We start from the raw sequence: 18,078 nt of genomic DNA on the forward strand, positions 1-18,078 counted from the left end.
AATCTGGGCACACATTTTTGCTGACTCTAATGTGTCAGGTTATCAGGTATCCTGCTGCTTATCCACGCAGTATTACAGCAAAGGCAGTGGTAGAGCTTTGACCCAGTTCCTTTCAGTATTTGGCATCTCCAAAGTAATACAGTCTGACCAAGGTTCCAACTTCACATCCCATCTGTTTGCTCAGGTGCTTAAACAGCTACACATAACGCATAACAAATCGACAGCATATGATGCACAAAGTCATGGTGCACTTGAACGTGTCCACCAAATGTTGTAATCACTGTTGCGTGCTTATTGTACAGAACTGTAGGGTGACTGGGAGGATGGGTTGCTCTGGTTGCTCTTAGCAGCTTGCGAAGTTGTCCAGGAAAGTACTAGATTCAGTCCGAATGAGCTGTTGTTTGGCCATAAAGTGCATAGCCCACTTGCAGTTTTGCAAGATAGATGTTTGCCAGAGGATCCACCTCAAAATCTTATAGATTATGTCAACGGCCCAACCCAAACACCCTTAATCGAGCACGACATAGATATTGGAGTTGCTGAGCCCATCAAGCAGCGCTTTTATCCCGTGTCAGATGAGAAGAGACAGTTGGAGGCTGAAGTACAGTACATGCTGGATAATGGCATTGCTGAGCCTTGTTCATCCAACTGGAGCTCCCCATGCCTCCTATTCAAAAAGGCAGATGCCAGTTTGAGGCCCTGCACTGACTATCGTAAGGTGAACAGTCTCACTAAACCTGATCTGTATCCACTTCCTTGTATGGAAGATTGCATTGATCTGGTAGGTTCAGCCACATTTGTGAGCAAATTCAAAAACTTCTCAAAGGGTACTGGCAAGTCCCGCTCATCAAAAGGGCAAGGGAAATTTCAGCCTTCATAACTCCTTCTGGCTTGTATTCGTACACTGTAATGCCATTTGGTTTGAGGAATGCTCCTGCAACATTTCAACGGCTAATGAATCGGGTTGTTTTGGGACTTAGCGGTTGCAGTGTATCTAGATGACGTGGTGTATTCTGACACCTGGGAAGAACATGTCCAGCGTACAGGTGCTCTCTCAGACAGGTTGGTCTGGGCGAACTTCACAGTAAATCTTGCTGTGTGAGTTTGCCAGAGCCACTGTGACTTATCTTGGGAAGGTCGTGGGTCAAGGCCAGGTTCGACCAGTGGAGGCCAAGGTCATGGCAGTGCAAAAGTTTCCCCCACCTACCACATAGAAAGAGCTGATGCGTTTCCTAGGGTTGGTAGGCTACTATCGCAGCTTTTGCAAGAACTTTTCAACTGTGGTTGCACCATTGACCGACCTTTTAAAAGCTAAAGCCGAATAAATTTGGACTTCAACGTGTCAAAATGCATTCGACAGTGTAAAAGCCTTGTTGTGTTCAGCCCCAGTGTTGGTCAGCACCAAGACTTGATCAGCCCTTGAAGCTTCACATAGATGCTGGCAATGTGGGTGTTGGGGCCATCCTGTTGCAGGAGAATGCGGAGGTGAGATCAGTCAGGAAGGGTCGTTAGGGCAAGGTGCTGACACCTGGCTAGGCCTCTACCAAGGTTATAAATGCTGTAGGTTGTGACAGCCACTATGTCAAATTGGCTTCAAATCCTGGAGCTCTTCCTGGAGTCCTGGGGGATGGTCGAACAGTCTTTTTTCTGAGGAAGGTTCCTAACTGACTGAAATTCTCTACATTCTAAGGAAAGCTTTTTCAATGCTGGCAATACTTTCACATCTCCTTTAACATACGATACACCATCCTTTACAAAAATAAAGGAGATCATGTTCATTCATTCTGAAGAGTCCTGCCATTTCTGCAGTGTTAGTTTATGGTTTTTACTTAGCTTAAAGATCCTTAAATCTCGTTTAGAAATGGGCTATGTAAACAGGAAATCAATCCCCAACGATAATCGTACAACACATGAATATAAAATAAATGCCAGTAAGCATTCATTTGGTGATTTGGAAAATGATTACATTTGCTCGTACAGTGAAATGTTCTTGTACTTGAAATAAAATTGATAGTTTCAGGGTATATATTAACCCTGGAATGTGCCGTCTACAACCAACTGTCTTCCTACACTGTTAAAGATAACTGTAAAATCTACTGTAACTTGCTGGCAGCAAATGGCAAGTAAGTTGCTGTAGTATATTCTACAGTATGCTTACTGTAAATCACCACCGGTAATATTAGTAAGTACTGTATTATTATTCACAGTAGTCGTAACAGTACTGCAATACTCCTTGCAGTAACATAGTGCTGTGCTGTATTTTTTGACTGTATTTATTACTGCTAATGACAAGTTATTCTGTGGTTTACTTTGACCAGCTTCTGCCCAAACTTGAAAAATGGGCTGGCCAACCATAAAGGATGCAATGGGACAACTCTTTTCCTCTTCTCAATTTTATTTTCTCTCTCTCTTCTTTAAATGTACAACCATCATTACTTTCAAACAAACAAATGTCTTAAATGTCATTTTTTAAAGTAATTCATTATTCAAATTATAATTATTATTAACTTTAACTTAACTGTTTTAATCTTTACAATATTTGATTATCATGTTCCTCCAATTTATCAATCATCAATTATTATTTCTCAATTATCATTGACATTGAAGCATGAAGTCAATTTGTAACAGCAAAGAGACAAACAAAACCCAGCAGGCTGCTTCACTGCTGCTCAACATGAATAGGCCTGCTGTCTATCCTAATCATGCAAGAAAACACCTTGTCTGCTATCAGCAACAAACAAACATTTCTTATCAATATAATTGCGGTTCATCCATACCAGTAGCTTCTTCATGGTTTGACCCAAGCTGGATAGCTGTTTCTCCTCTGTTGTCTGAAGCCTTACTGAGTGCAGAGTGATCCTGCTGAAAGACTGCAGGCAGGTGCTCTCAGTCAGCTAATCAGCTGGTGTTAGTTTGGGGATTTTCCTCTCCTCCACAGGGAGGCAATACACTGCTCCACTTGTCCTCCGGGTGTCATGGTTTCTTTGACTTTAGCTGATTTGACTTTTGATTCAACAGCTAATATAAGACTACTGTAATAAGAATTATTGCATTCATTTTTAATACTGTGAATCAATAACTGAAATAATTGCCTACTGTAAATTCAAGACACATTTAGTCACCAAAAATGCATTTATTCTTGTTAATGCCACAAAGATTTGGTACTTTTGTACATGCATTTATGTAAAAACATGAACTTTTATAAAAACATGAACTTTTAAAAAACATAAAAAGGACCAAACAAACATTGTTTTTGGACATGTTTGTATGTCAACATGACATTTTAAATTCATAAAACATTGGTTGCATTTGAAACATTGCATTTGTAAACAATATACAATCAAAAACATTCTGGGGCTCCAAATACCAAAGTAGGCACAGGCCTACACATTTGTTATAAAACATTTCTAAAACATCTATATGTTGGGACCAGCCACATGGTTCTGACGTTGGATCGGCCCGCATGCAGCTCAATGCTTTGATGCGGCTTCCTTGCACTATAAGAGCCTGATAAACAAAGGAAAGTGCAACGACTCTTAGGTCCAGTAGGTGGCGCCTGCTTGTCACCGCCCCCAGGTTGGAAACTCCCATCTCCCATTGTCTGCGTGCGCACCTGAACGCGTCACACAGGAGGAGATAAATACAGCGGCAGACCCTTTTCAACTCAGTTTTTTTTGGAGTTTTTACGCAGAAGTTTTAAGTGGTTTTTGGAGTCTTAGTAGCCCCAGAGTTACGAGTTGCGGGAAGCATCGGCTTCCATATGCAACTACTACTCAGGAGGGGGCCTACAGATGTCTGGACTAATTTTTCCCGTCTAGGCCGCAGTCTTTCATCTCGCCGGATGAGCCAAGACTGCGCCGTGTTCACCGAACACGATCGGGATCCTGAAAAGATGCTGTGCAACCAGCCTCTCTTTACCTGCCTGCAGAAGGAGGAAACTTTAATTTTTCCTCAAGAAAACGGCCGCTTCTGCCTGTTTTCTTATTGCCCGTCGACCACGCTGTCTTAACAGCCAACGCAGAAACTGCAACCCGCCTTTAGTCCACGCCGAGGAAACGAGCTGGATTAAGGAAGACTTGACTACAAGTGAGGCTTAATTAGTGTCTGGGCAGATACTATAAATTAGCGTGTATTGTATGCTTGTGAGCCACATTATTGTTTGTTAGTGTGTGGACCGCCGTGTCCCTCTTTTATTGCTGTTTGTTTTACGTGGTAAAACATGTTGTTTGCTTTCACTTTTCGCTCATTACGAGCTAGCCTAGCCGCCTAGCCTAGCCGCCGCTAAGGGCGTTGGCCCTTTGTCTTTGTCTATCTCTCTCTCTCTCTCTCTTTAACTAACCCACATGTACATGTACACACATTAGGGGTTACACATGCACACACATAATCTTATGAGCGACCTGAGACTTATGGTTGTTGACCTCGCTATAACATAAGGTATGTGTGTCTCGTGATATCTCCCTTTTATGACTTAAGAGACAGAAGCCTCGTGGTAGCACGTCCACCTTTTGTGGGACCGTAGGTCACTTTCCCTACAAATTCATCTCCTGTGCAATCAAAGTGCACACGAGTCCAACGGTGGTGTAACCATTGCCGTTGTTCAAATCTCGCGCGTTCGTTCAATTGACTAGCTTTAGGTGACGTATTCACGTGCACCATTTTTGAAATTCCAGACATATGATTCAGCAAAATCTATTGTCCCTTTGAATTCGTATCCACGCGTGACTTCTCCAAGTCACGTGTCGGCCATTTTTGTAGTCGAACGAACGTGAGTTCCCATTTCCTGTTCGGCCATTCTTGTAGTCCTTTCAACGGAACACTCCGTGACGTCATCCTCCAAGGGAGCGTGACCGCCATTTTGGCTCTCCGCCATTTTGTTTCTTTGACTACAACCGCCATCTTGGCTCCTCTTTCTTTGTCTCTGACACACACACACACACACACACACGCACACACACACACACACACACACACACACCCATGCTTGTTTGTTATTTGTGCTTGAGTTTGTCTTAGTTTAGTTTCATAGTTTAGCTGCTTTGGTTGAGTAATTGATTTGTGTTTATTGAAAGTATTATTGATTTAATCAATTTGCTAACAATAATAAAGTCTACTATATTGTACCTAGCAGTTTTCTGTGATTATTTTGTGCATATGTTTTGTAACATTTATTGGTTGTGATGGTCAGTGCTCGGATTCATTTCCTTCACTGTTCCTTTAATTGTAAATATTTTACAAATATTTACATTTAAAGTGAACCCTTCTTTGAGACTAATTTTGGTCTGGTTATTGGTCCCTGATTTCTGGGTGGTGCCCCGTTTTTAACGATTTGAAGATTAATTTTATAAATTTTTATTTTTTTTTAATTCTAATAATTATTTTCAATAATTATTAATTCCTGATAACCACACCTGCCCTACCATCCATTCCCAACATATAAAATATTGCATTTGAAACATTGCATTTGAAAGCAGTATATATTCAGAAACATATCCTGGCATGACAATCAAATGCGAAAAAATAAAGACACAGCCTGTAAGAGCCAATAGTTATTGATATTGAGATGGTGGAGTGGTAGAGGGCTGGAGAGGTAAGCAGGACCTGAATATATAGATTGATGGACTAATGTGTTTTACAGACAGGTGTCTCTCAGTCACTTCGTAAGTAGGGATATTCATGGTTTTCTATCTCTATGTCCTGACATATACACTCACACATGTATGCACGCACACACATGTACAGCACGTGCACACACACACACGTGTACAGCATGCGCACGCACACACACTCACTATCAGGTAGAGCTTAGCCTAGTATAAGTCCTCCACAAGTCCTTAGGAAGCTATACAAATGGCATTTATTCCAAATATTATGAGAGGCCCCATACTTGTAATGATAACGTGATGTGCACATAGCCCAAGGTCTGGAGTGGTGGTACTTTAGAAATTTTAACCTGTGCGTTGCAGAAACATGCTTGGGACTCTAGAAATAGGGCTTAAAGTGTTAATTCGCTGAACTTATCCTTTAAACAGCTAAAAGTAGGCCTAGGCCTACACAGTTCCCAACATGAAAATCAAAAGGGAAACAATATAATGAATGAAACATGTGAACACAATATGTCTTCCGGGTTGAATCTGATCTGAACACACCCTCATTATACATATTCAATAAGTTTTCTTTTGACATCCATCAATAATATTAGAAACTTTTTCATCTCGAATTTCAAGATTCGTTAATTCTTCACGAAGTCTACTGACATTTGGGACATAGCATTGTGCATACTTCTTGGAACTCCTCTATCAGAGTGGATATTAAGGACACAGGTAAAATAATCTTTGTTTGTAATCTCAAGTAAATAAGAGCCAAATAAGTAAGATAAAGATTTTAAAAAAAACATGCCTGCTCCGGTAGCTCTGATTATAGCCAGCATCTCTTATGCGTACACATCAGAGTAGTGGGCTGGTCTCTCACTCGCAAGGGTGGAAGTCTTCTTCCTGGCAGTGGGTGGAAAAATCAAAAATTAATTACAGCCAAGAATGATGGTATTTTGTCACCAAGGGATGTCACCAATAAACAACGTGTTTGTACAATGTGTGTGCATTTCATGAAAATATTTTAAAAAATGACAAACAGCGACGCCATTCACATCAACATAAAATGACTGAATTGTCTCACCTAGTATCAGTTCTTCCAATCATAATCAATTAACTCCCTTATGAAGGAAGCGACGTGTGGGTTGAGGGACTCATTCTTCCTCTGGACCGTCTTTCTGGTCCTTCGGCTCAACTGCGTCTTTGCCGCACACTTGCTGTGTTCTGGATTTATCCTGACGAAGAATCTGGAAATACAAATACCAAACCCCAGTCGTTACATCCCAGCACTCGTCTGGATCACACCACATGTTCCACCCACTCCACTGTGTAGGTAGAAGCTTCAGTGTAATACTCTGGCTATCCCAGCACTCCATCCCGTCCTATTGCATCCCATTTTGAAGATGTATAGACTGTGTTTAACTGTAGGCCAGCTTGAGTACTTCCTGGATGAAGCACACACATGGGTTTCCTGTCAAATATTAATGGATGAGGTGATAAATCAGGTGTGCAGCACACCTGTCATTAATCACTTCATCCAATAGAAATTGACAGGAAACCCATGTGTGTGCTTCATCCAGGAAGTACTCAAGCTGGCCTACAGTTAAACACGCAGTCTATTTTCCATGTCTGCAGAGAACAGCTACATTGACAGTGATTTTAGAGAAACAGCAACAACAACAAAAACTTACCTCTGTATAAACTCCAAAGATGCGGCTGCCTCGGCTGGATATTCTATACTGAAGACGTAGTACGATGCAAAGAGGACAACCAAGGCCGTCGTGAAGTTGGATGTCTCACTGAGTTTGAGGACGACACCACCCTCAATGGAGAGCCTCCACCTCCTGGCTCCCAGAATGGAGTCTCCTGAAAATTAGGTTGACACAATAAAAGTTCAGTTTAAAACATTTCACTCATCATGCTGTGTAATGGAGTATACGCTGAACTCAGGTTTCAGACAGATTCTCAGAAATGACAGCAGGCAAGACCATGCAGGGTCTTCTGCAGTCTAAAGTGAATATGACACATGCCCATGTATTCCGGTGATGTCATTGACATCAATGGAACATAACTACAATATGAAATTAATAAATCAGCAAGTCAGTAGGGAATTGAGCATATTAAAATTAATTAATGAATTAAAATGTAAATATCAACGTGTTTGAATAATCTTAATTTATTTTGATATTCTCAATTTCAAAACCTTTTATTGATTGCGCACTATAGTGTGTATGATGAACTGCATTTGATGTTCCCTATGTCAATGTGATGTCAATTTGATTTCATTGACTCCACCGATATATACCTTTATTAGATATACTATTATATTATTATACCTTTCATATTATTCACTTTAAGTCAGTATGTTATCTTTCGTGTAGTGTTGGGATCTTACCATGCACGATGAGCCTGGGAGTGCTGGGCAGGGAGAGCTGGGCCTCAACGTCTGCCTGAGTAGAGGTTTCCTGAAACACAAAAGAAACAGAAAACAAAAACTATTACAAGAAAGTACCACTGTTGTCTTGGTCTGGCTCTTTCTGGTGCCTTTGATCTCCCCGGAGCCCCTCTCCTGTTTTCCCTGTGTCCCTGACTAGCATCATGCCAGTCAGGGACATTGGGGAAACAGGAGAGGGGCTCCGGGGAGGGACCCCCGGGGCAGATGACTGAAAGGATGGCCATTGAGACAAAACCACATTCATAAGGAAAAAAAGCAAACTGATGTTAGATATTACTCACGTCAGCCAACAGGAAGAGGGCATCTTCTTTTTCTTGGAAGTAGGCAACCATGACGAGTACTGCAGCAAGTCCAGGATCCACCTCTTCCTTCTGTCTCTCAAGGCAGGAGAGGACCATCTTCACGTTTTTCTTCCATCTCAAAAGTTGACTTTTGAAGTATATTAACATTCTCTCTCCCTTTCCGGCAAGTGATTCTCGTAGTCTTGGTTCTAGCTCAATTCCAGTCAATGAGCAAAAGTGCTTGAGTAGAAACTTTTGCATGAAGAGGAATGGCCACTCCTTCTGTAGCTCTGACATACTTGGTGAGGGAGTCGCATTCAGGTCTCGACGCTGTGGCTCATATGTTACCGTCATGAGGTCATCGACTCATCTCTGGTCTGCAGCTCTTTCTCCCTCCTGGGAATAGATAGTCAGTATCTCTCTTTTCTTCTCAGAAAGGGACTCTGTTTTCACCTTCAGGTAGCTGTGAAGGCTGCCAGTTGACACAGCCATAGCTATCTATCAACCTGCAGACGTCACTACGCACTAAGTCACTACGTCGGAAGTCGGAACACAGTCGGAAAACAGCTGTTTGTGTGTGCGGTCGGAGGAACCCCGTCCCGTGTTTACTGCCTGGCCATCGGTTGCCCCCTCTAGCTGCCCTCCCCTTTTACAACCTAGTCCAGCTATGACCCTCCAATCCCAGTTGGTCTAAATGATAATTGGGTGCCGGCTCGGTGAGGCGGCCCAACCGTCGTCTTGGCCCAGCCGGCGGTGTAAGCTGCCGGCTGCACCATACTAGTTCTCGCTGTTGTTTTATCGTTTTATCCGTCTGTTTTAAAACTCTTTTACTCACCGCTTTTACGGACGGAATCTTACTGGTTTTTTTTTAAACCATGACGCCGCACAGCTCTCCAGCTGGTCCGGAGAGGGACAACCCTAAAGTAATGAAGTGCGATCTGTGCGACATGTTTTTAATGATTCCCGAGGAGGATTTTACTGACAATGCTTTTATCTGCTCAAAATGCACTAAAATCAACCACCTTCAGGATCTCCTCATTGAATTAAAAAGACAAATTAAACTGCTAATGGAGCGAAATGCTATTTTAAAGGAACAATCCAAACTGCAAGACAATTTTAATAGTACTGTTTTAGTTGGTTCCCCTGGACTCGGACTTCTCCACCCTGGACTTTTAGCAGCTACCCTCCCTCTTCAGGATCCACCCGCCACCAACATCACACATGGTGCTACCCCAGACCCCCCTGCTATCACAGCTGCTCCCCCACATCTCACCTGCTCACCAACCCGTCCTAGTCCCACCAACTCCACCCCCCGACTCCCCTGGAAACAGGTACCTCGGTGCCAGGGAAGAAGGTTAGAAGGGCAGTCATCACATCATCATCCCCCCCTCCAGCTGTCAAACCACTTTCTTTCCCTGGCCCCAAATGAGGACTGTGTTCACCCTGCCCGCCCCCCAACTCTCACCCCTGCGCCCCATCCCCACCAACCCCAAGCCCTTAGGCTCCCTGGACCTTCAAAACCTCGACCTCCCCCTCCCCACCTATGTCAGCCCTCTCCTCCCAGATCCTCTGACCCCCCTGCCCCCCTCCCCTCTCCTGTGGACTCAGCAACCTGCCCCCTGGTCATCGGCAGCTCCGTAGTTCGTGACATTCGCCTCCACCCCTCATCCGGACCCTCCAAGACCCTCTGCTTTCCCGGTGCCCGCATCCTGGACATTAAGCACAGACTCCCCACCATCCTAACAAAGTACTCCAACATCAGCACCATCATCATCCACATTGGAACAAATGACATCAGAGCTGGACAATCAGAGGTTTTAAAACAGGAGTTTCAATCACTTCTCGCCTCACTACTGGACACTGGTAACAAGATCATCATCTCAGGCCCCATCCCTACCCACAACAGAGGAATAGAACGATGGTCTAGACTGTTTTCACTCCACACCTGGCTGAAAGACTACTGTGCCGCCACTGGGATCCCCTTCATCAACAACTTTGACCTGTTCTGGGCGAGGCCCACTCTTCTGAAGCGTGATGGCCTCCACCCAAACTGGAGGGGATCCCAGATGTTGTCAGAAAACATGGACTCCGCTCTGAGAGACTGACATGGCGGCACGGTAGGATCTGTTAAGTCACTGCCATTTACTACTGTCTTCCCACCTCCCAGAACTGGTTCGCCTTCTTTTATATCTACCGTCATCTCCTACCGTAGACCCACAGCAGCGCGCTCAATATCACTACCCTTCGCTGCAAATCAGAACAATCTAATCCATATCCCCTCACGACCTCTGTTACCCACTACACCTGTCTGTAAACCTGTACATTTTGGTCTTTTAAATATCAGATCCCTAAACAACAAAATCTTTTAATGTCATGATTTTATTACTTTGAATACCCTAGACTTTTTTATTATCACAGAGACATGGCTATCCCAGAGAGACAGCAGCCCTCTCATCCAGGCAACCCCCCCTAATTTCACACACCTCAATCAACCACAAATGTCAGGCAGGGGAGGGGGGGTTGCTGTCATTTACAGAAATGATTTTAAATGTATTTTATATAATAGTTTTACATCGTTTGAACATCTTGCTTTTATTTTACACTCCGAAGTCCCAGTGTTAATTCTAATAATCTACAGACCTCCAAAACCAAACAGTGTTTTTATCCAAGAGTTTGCTGAAATTTTATCCCATTTTATGTCAAAATATGACAAGATTCTTATTCTAGGTGATTTTAACATACATGTCTGCTGCCCTACCCAATCTCTTGTCACAGATTTTATGGAAACTTTTGAATTTTTTAACCTCACTCCAACAGGACCAACACACTCAAAGGGTCATACTCTTGACTTGGTTTTATACTGTGGTCTCAGCCCAGGGAACTTTGAGACAAAGGATATCTGTGTGTCTGATCACAAAGGAATTTTATTCAGTGTGGTTTTATCTCAGGTAGCTATTGAACGCACTACAGCAGCCCGACGTCGGGTTTTTAATTCCATGTCTGCTAGCAAATTTTCTGAGCTTTTTAATTGCTTTTAATCCAAATTTTAACACTGAAGAGCTTGTCTCTCTTTTTGATCACACCTCCCAGACTGTCCTGGACTCTGTTGCCCCTTACAAAAATAAGAAAGCAAAGAATTCTCCACAGCCCTGGCTAAACGATCTCACCCAGGAATTAAAGAGAGAATGTAGGAGAAAAGAGCGAAAATGGAAGAAAACAGGACTGCACATTTTTTATGAAATCTGGAAAGAATCTATGAAGACTTATCAAAAAGCAGTTAAAGACGCAATAACTTCCTTCTTCTCAAATCTCATTTCATCCAATCACTCGAACCCCAAAATGTTATTCCAGGTCATAGACTCCATCATTACTCCCTCCACCAGCCATTTTAGTGACGCCTCAGATGACACATGCGAGATGTTTTTATTCTTTTTTATCAACAAGGTCAATGATATCAAGCAGAAAATAACTCCTCCAGACCGCATCTTACATGTCAGTAGGGACATCCACACACATTTTAGTAATTTTACACCAGTTTTTATGCCTCTTTTATCTGAAATCATGACCAAAATGAAATCAACTACATGCAGTCTTGATATTATTCCAACAAAATTTCTAAAAGACGTCATTGACATAGTTGGGCCTAGTATTTTATTGATTATTGACAGCTCTCTGGAAAATGGCATTTTTCCTTCCAGTTTTAAACATGCTGTGGTCCAACCTCTTTTAAAGAAAACAAACCTTGATCCGTCTGTTCTTAGTAATTTTAGGCCAATTTCTAGACTCCAGTTTTTATCCAAAGTTTTAGAAAAGGTGGTTTCAACTCAGCTTTTAGCATTTATGTGTCATAATGACATCTTTGAGAAGTTTCAATCAGGTTTTAGAGCATTACATAGTACAGAAACTGCCCTCTTTAAGGTTACCAATGACCTGCTTTTAACAGTCGACAGAGGGGAAAGTGCAATTTTAATTCTTTAAGACCTCAGTGCCGCGTTTGACACTGTAGATCACGCCATTTTAATTGACCACCTCAAAACCTGGGTTGGCATCAAGGACACTGCACTTAGTTGGTTTTATTCTTACCTTTTAGAGAGAACTTTCGCGGTCACCATAGGTAATCATACATCATCTACAGCTCAAATTACCTGTGGTGTACCGCAAGGTTCAGTTTTAGGTCCAATTTTATTTTCTATTTACATGCTTCCACTAGGCCACATCATTCAACAACACAACATCTCTTTCTATTGCTATGCAGACGACACACAGATATACCTTCTGCTGAGACAGCATGACCCAAGAAGCCTAGCTGCTGTCTTAGACTGCCTCAATGATATTAACTGTTGGATGGCACAAAACTTTCAAAAATCAGAAATCATCTTATTCAGTCCCCCAAACACAGACACCAGCATCATTGCAAATAGCCTTGGTCCACTCTCCACTAACATTAAACCTGCTGCTAGAAACTTGGGAGTCATATTTGATTCAGATCTCACCTTCGACAAACACATTAAAACAGTTGTCCAGTCCTGCTACCTCCAACTCAGAACCATCTCCAAAATCAAACCTATGCTTTCACATTCTGACTTGGAAAAAGTTATTCATGCATTCATTTTCTCCAGACTAGACTACTGTAACTCCCTCCTTTCCGGCATACATCACAAGTCCCTCTCTCGCCTCCAACTGGTTCAGAACGCAGCAGCTAGGCTTCTCACTGGTTTTAACAGACGACATCACATCACCCCAGTCTTAGCTTCGCTTCACTGGCTCCCTGTTCATTTTAGAATTGATTTTAAGATTTTACTGATCACTTTTAAAGCTCGCCTTGGTCTGGGTCCAAGCTACATAACTGAAATGTTGATCCCATATGAGCCAATTCGCAGCCTTAGATCCTCGGGTGGGGGCCTCCTGGCGGTTCCAAAGTCGAGACTTAAATCTAAAGGCGACCAAGCTTTTTCTGTCACAGCCCCTCGACTTTGGAACGGCCTACCTGAGGAGATAAGGCTTACAGAATCAGTAACTTCTTTTAAATCACTTCTTAAAACCCACTTTTATAGACTCGCCTTTTTGTGATGTCGTCTCCTTTTTACTTTTTAATTTTTAAGTTTTATTTTATCCTTTTTTTATTTATTTATTCATTTATTTTTATCTTCCCAGTTTTTTTTGTTTGTTTTTTTCCTGTATTTTACTCTATGTAATTACTGATGTAACATTTCTTATATGTTTCCATTGTTCTTATATGAAATCTTTTTATTGCTCTTTATTGCTCTGTTTCTGTCTTAATTGTTCCTGAGTATCCTGCCTCTGCTTTGTTTGTCAAAGCACTTTGTAAACCCTGTTTTTAAAGGTGCTATATAAATAAAGTTATTATTATTATTTTTATTTTTTTGCCCTTATTTAACCAGGTCGGTCCCGTTGAGGCACAATGGTCTCTTTTTCAAGGGAAGACTTATTATTATTATATCTGTTTTGGCACACTTTGACAGTCCTGGCTGGTCGTCTTCCATGGGAGGAGCCAATCGTTTAGGCTTTCTAAGTCCGGCGAGGGTATTGTCTCCTTTTAAAAACTGGATCCTTTCTCTTAGCTGTTTGCCTAAACAGAAATATCCATTGCCCATCTGCACTCCCTCTTCTGTTCTGTCTTCTAAAGACTCTGGGTGTATCTCTACAATAGTCTTGGCCAGTTCAACACACTGCCTGAGCGGGGGGTTCAAGCAAATCTGTTTTATGTCGTCTACGATGACTTGCACCATATGAATCTTCTCTTTTTGGTCTCTCCTTCTCAGCAAGACACCTTCTCAAACTTGGTCGCATTTTCTCCCACGGCACAGCAAATGTAGACACCAATGTGCTATTCTGGACAGGAACAGGGCTTGTTGTAGCAGCCAGTAAAAGCTCTGAATTAGGTGCTGTGTCAGTACAAGGTAGAAGTGTCAAAGTGATTTCTTCAAGTGCATTAGGCATTGGCTCGGTGTTGTCTTGTGCAGCTAAGAAAGAAAAAGCACCAAATAACTTGGTTAGAGAAGGTGTGTCATGATGATGCCGTCAATGGCTGCTGCTTTGCACAGTGTTTCTATGCTCTTTATAAAGCTATATCAATTACATACAATTACAGAACATATTGGTGTGTTCTGTAGTAACAATTGTGATTAAAGGAGATCTGGATCTGAATTAGTGATTTAAACATACACTGTCACTAGATTTTTTACTCAATAACCTGGAGTCTAAATATTAACATATCCATATTGTATTACATTTACGGTTGTTCATTCATTGTTGATGATTAGGGGTGTGACGAGATCTCGTGCCACGAGATCTCGCGAGATTAAACTCGACGATATTTCTCGTCGCATTAAAAATCTTTCTCGCGAGATTTGTGAGCTATCCAAACTTCTATTTTTGACCTGCATTTTGTTGCATCTCGCAGTTTGCCGGTTTCAGTTTCTATGCAAGTTCAATATATGAAGTTGATTCTGCAGCTGAGCCACAACAATCTGCGTGTAAGTGGAGTGAAAAGCTTTTGGCCAGTCAGAGCGCTACATTTTAACACCCTCGCCCACCTGCCCCTCCGAGCCAAATGATTCACACGTTCAATTTAATTCAGTGCCTCAAGCAAGCCAGGGTGGCCGGATAACCGATCCCTCTTCGCCCGCTTGCTGTCACTGCTAATCGCGAGTTTCCCTGACGGTGTTGTTAACCACTCGTCAAAGTTACTGTGTGTGTGTTGCAAATAGTAGTGTAGCGCCAGTTAAAATGAATGAAGCTTTTACTGGAGGTGGTCTGAAGTATGGGCTGGGCTAATAAATCACTCTTGTAGTTTAGTTCAACACCGTAGTTATTTTCCTTTATCCGTGAATGTCCTTATATCCATGTGATGCTTGTTTACCTTTCTCAATCAATTTACTGTCCATTCGCTCCTTTTCCGTTTACCAAACCCTTTCAAAATAAAATACAGTGTCAAACTAAAATATCTAAAATAATACATAGTAAATAAAAACCAACATGCACTATGTTGGTGTCCTTTACAAGTAGGCTAACTGCACGATGCAGAGACATATACAGCACCACCACAGCTTGGTACTCAAATCAACAACTGCACCTGTGAAGAAAACACTAAGAATTAAAAGAAAACACTAACAGGCCAAAACATTTCAAAATGCATGTGCAACTCGATTAAATAAAAGTCTGTTGGTCCAGTCATATATTTTGTCATTGTAGTTTTCTTAAAATCTCGTCTCGTCTCGTCTCGTTCTCGTGAACACAATATCGTGTCTCGTCTCGTCTCGTGAGCTGAGAGTATCGTCACACCCCTATTGATGATATATGTGACTGAACTACATATTGATTTTGGGTCTATTAAGTTCATATGGGCTGAGCACAAACTGAAGTGTTAGACAAACATTTTTATCAATCAATGACAATTTCAATGAATTAATTCATCAATCAATCAATAGTAAAATCGTGTTCAATGACCCATTTTCCAGATAGGGGAGGGCGCCTTTTATTGTGTCTTCCATGTTGTCCATTACACTTCATCTGAAAAGACAGAATGATGAAGTGCAATCACCTCAAGGTCAAAGAGCTTGTACAGTGGTAGTGGGTAATAATCAGCAAGGGTATCAACACTAACACAATCGAAGTGAGCCGGAGTGTCATGCTGCAGGATGTGAACACCTACATCCAAAGCTGGGACGGAGCAAGATTTTTCACAAACCAAATGAAACTTCTCCTGACTGACCAGGGGTCCGTTTCACAAAGCAGGTTCAACAAACTCTGAGTCTAACCTTGAACTCTGAGTTGATCTACTCTGAGATAGGAAACTCTGAGTTTTCGGTTCCAGAACAGCTGATTTGAGTTAGTTTGATCAACTCGGAGTAGTTTCACCTGGAGTTAAGCGCGTGCGCCACAAGTATAAAAAGACAGCATCAATGGAGCCTCGATTCGACGAGTCACCATGGCAACGGGGAAGAGGAGGGCTACGTTTTTCACCCCACTGGGCGTTTCAGGGCGAGGCACACTTTTCTGACCGCTCTGCATACAGTTGCCTTCCTCGAGTGCTCTGCATCTCCGACGTTGTATAAAAAAACTCCCTATTCAAAAAAAACCCCCAAAAAACCGCAGCGCAACACACAATATCTGCTGGGATGTGAGAGCATGACTTCGGTTGGTAATGTTGGAAATGTAAGGACGGATTAGGTTGTGTATGTAAATGATGGACTGTGACGTGAAACGGTACCGCTCAAAAAGATAATTGTCTGGAAATGCAAGAACATCTATGCGCGGTCTGATAATCATCTCCCGACGAATATTTAATTCTCTGCGCAGTAATGCTGCACCTTCATCCACGGGATCATTATCAAAAGGACATGCCATGGTAATGAAAATAGTCGCCACCTAATATAACTTCTAATGTCGGCCTACTGACTGATTTTTGCAATGATTTTCTCAAAAAACAGACGGCAGAACTATATTACGCCAAAACTCGCCTGCTGACTGAATGAATGAGGAAATCAAATACCGTGTGTGGCTGAAAGAGGGTGGAGACAGAGAGAAACTCGAGGTTTGTTGAGAAAAACCTGGCCCGACCAGGTTAGGTTCATTGAGTATGTTACCATGGTAACTGACTGAGAGCTTAAGTTACCTCTCTCTGTGAAACAGGCTGGAGTTACCCCTCTTTCTCTGGTTTGAGTTACCTCCCTTTGTGAAACGGAAAACTCAGAGGTTCCCTCATTTCAGGGTTAACAGACTCAGAGTTTTCACTAAACCTGCTTTGTGAAACGGACCCCAGAAGCAGAACAATCCTACCAACCTCATAACCTTGGTCATTAACCCTGAGGAATACAGCCATTCCTTTCCGATATGTAGTGCCCTTGTATGTGACAGAACCTGTTTCAACTGTGTTTTCTTTCCTAAGACCTCTCAGTCTAACAGCTTTTTGAATGTCATCTTTGTACAATTCATCATGGAATTCGTTGGCTTGGTCTACTTGAAGTATGGGTGGGAACAAGTTCTCTGCGTGTAAATGGGCCTGTAGCAATTGATGCCTTTCTGCCAGAGAGCTACAGAGGTTTTTAAAGTTGCGGAGCTTCCGTTCTTTAAAATATGTATGTTTACTCTCAAAGCGGAGAGTCCAGAGGCGAATGAGTGGTCCGAATTTTATTATAAGGTCTGGGTAATGGAGAAGGAAGTGATGTTTTGGCTTTAATGGTTTGTCTGAAAACGCTGTTGCTCTGAGCTCCAAATACTCATCAACAAGTAACTTAAGATAGGCTACCTGGTTTGTGTGTATCTTGGGAGCACATACCAGTTTGACAATCCCCTGTAGCTTAAGACACAACTGCCAGACTTGGTCTTCAAGTGGATTCTTGATGCGTGTACCTACAAGGACAGGGAGAAGATGTAGTAAGCACCAGTTCTGTGCTGCACTTCCTGCTAACTTCTCACCATCAGCTTTAACCACATAAGGGCAGTAATTAGCATCACTGCCTTTGTACTTTAGTTCAGAGATCCTCCTATTCAACTGCACAAATGTGAAGTGTTTCCCAGTGGATACAAGATGTTTTAGATAGAATTGGAGATACCCTCCAATTCAATACCCTCGAAGAGATCGTGACCAAGACATGGCGGGAGTCCTGGTTTGCAGACATGGAAATGCTCCAAAGAATTGAAAAGGGAGTCACATTTTATACCATCTACAAGTTCTCAGCTCCCTCAGACAAGATGTCCACACTACTCCTATAGTTTTCTGGTGTCC

At 42.3% G+C, this 18,078-nt stretch overlaps 1 protein-coding gene across 1 annotated transcript; it reads right to left on the bottom strand.

The window, feature by feature from the left end:
- Positions 1-5,850: 5,850 nt before the first annotated feature.
- LOC311267817 (uncharacterized protein) lies at positions 5,851-17,672 on the bottom strand. The gene is made up of 6 exons (XM_084371054.1): positions 17,629-17,672; positions 8,328-8,723; positions 7,987-8,056; positions 7,283-7,457; positions 6,676-6,838; positions 5,851-6,494 (listed from the first exon to the last, which is right to left on the bottom strand). Exons 2-5 carry the CDS (start codon positions 8,679-8,681, stop codon positions 6,682-6,684), a joined length of 756 nt encoding a protein of 251 aa, XP_084227180.1. The 5' UTR covers positions 8,682-8,723; positions 17,629-17,672; the 3' UTR covers positions 5,851-6,494; positions 6,676-6,681.
- Positions 17,673-18,078: the final 406 nt, after the last annotated feature.

This window comes from Pagrus pagrus, assembly GCF_965226575.1.
Source record: "Pagrus pagrus genome assembly, chromosome: 13".
Lineage (NCBI taxonomy): Eukaryota > Metazoa > Chordata > Actinopteri > Spariformes > Sparidae > Pagrus > Pagrus pagrus.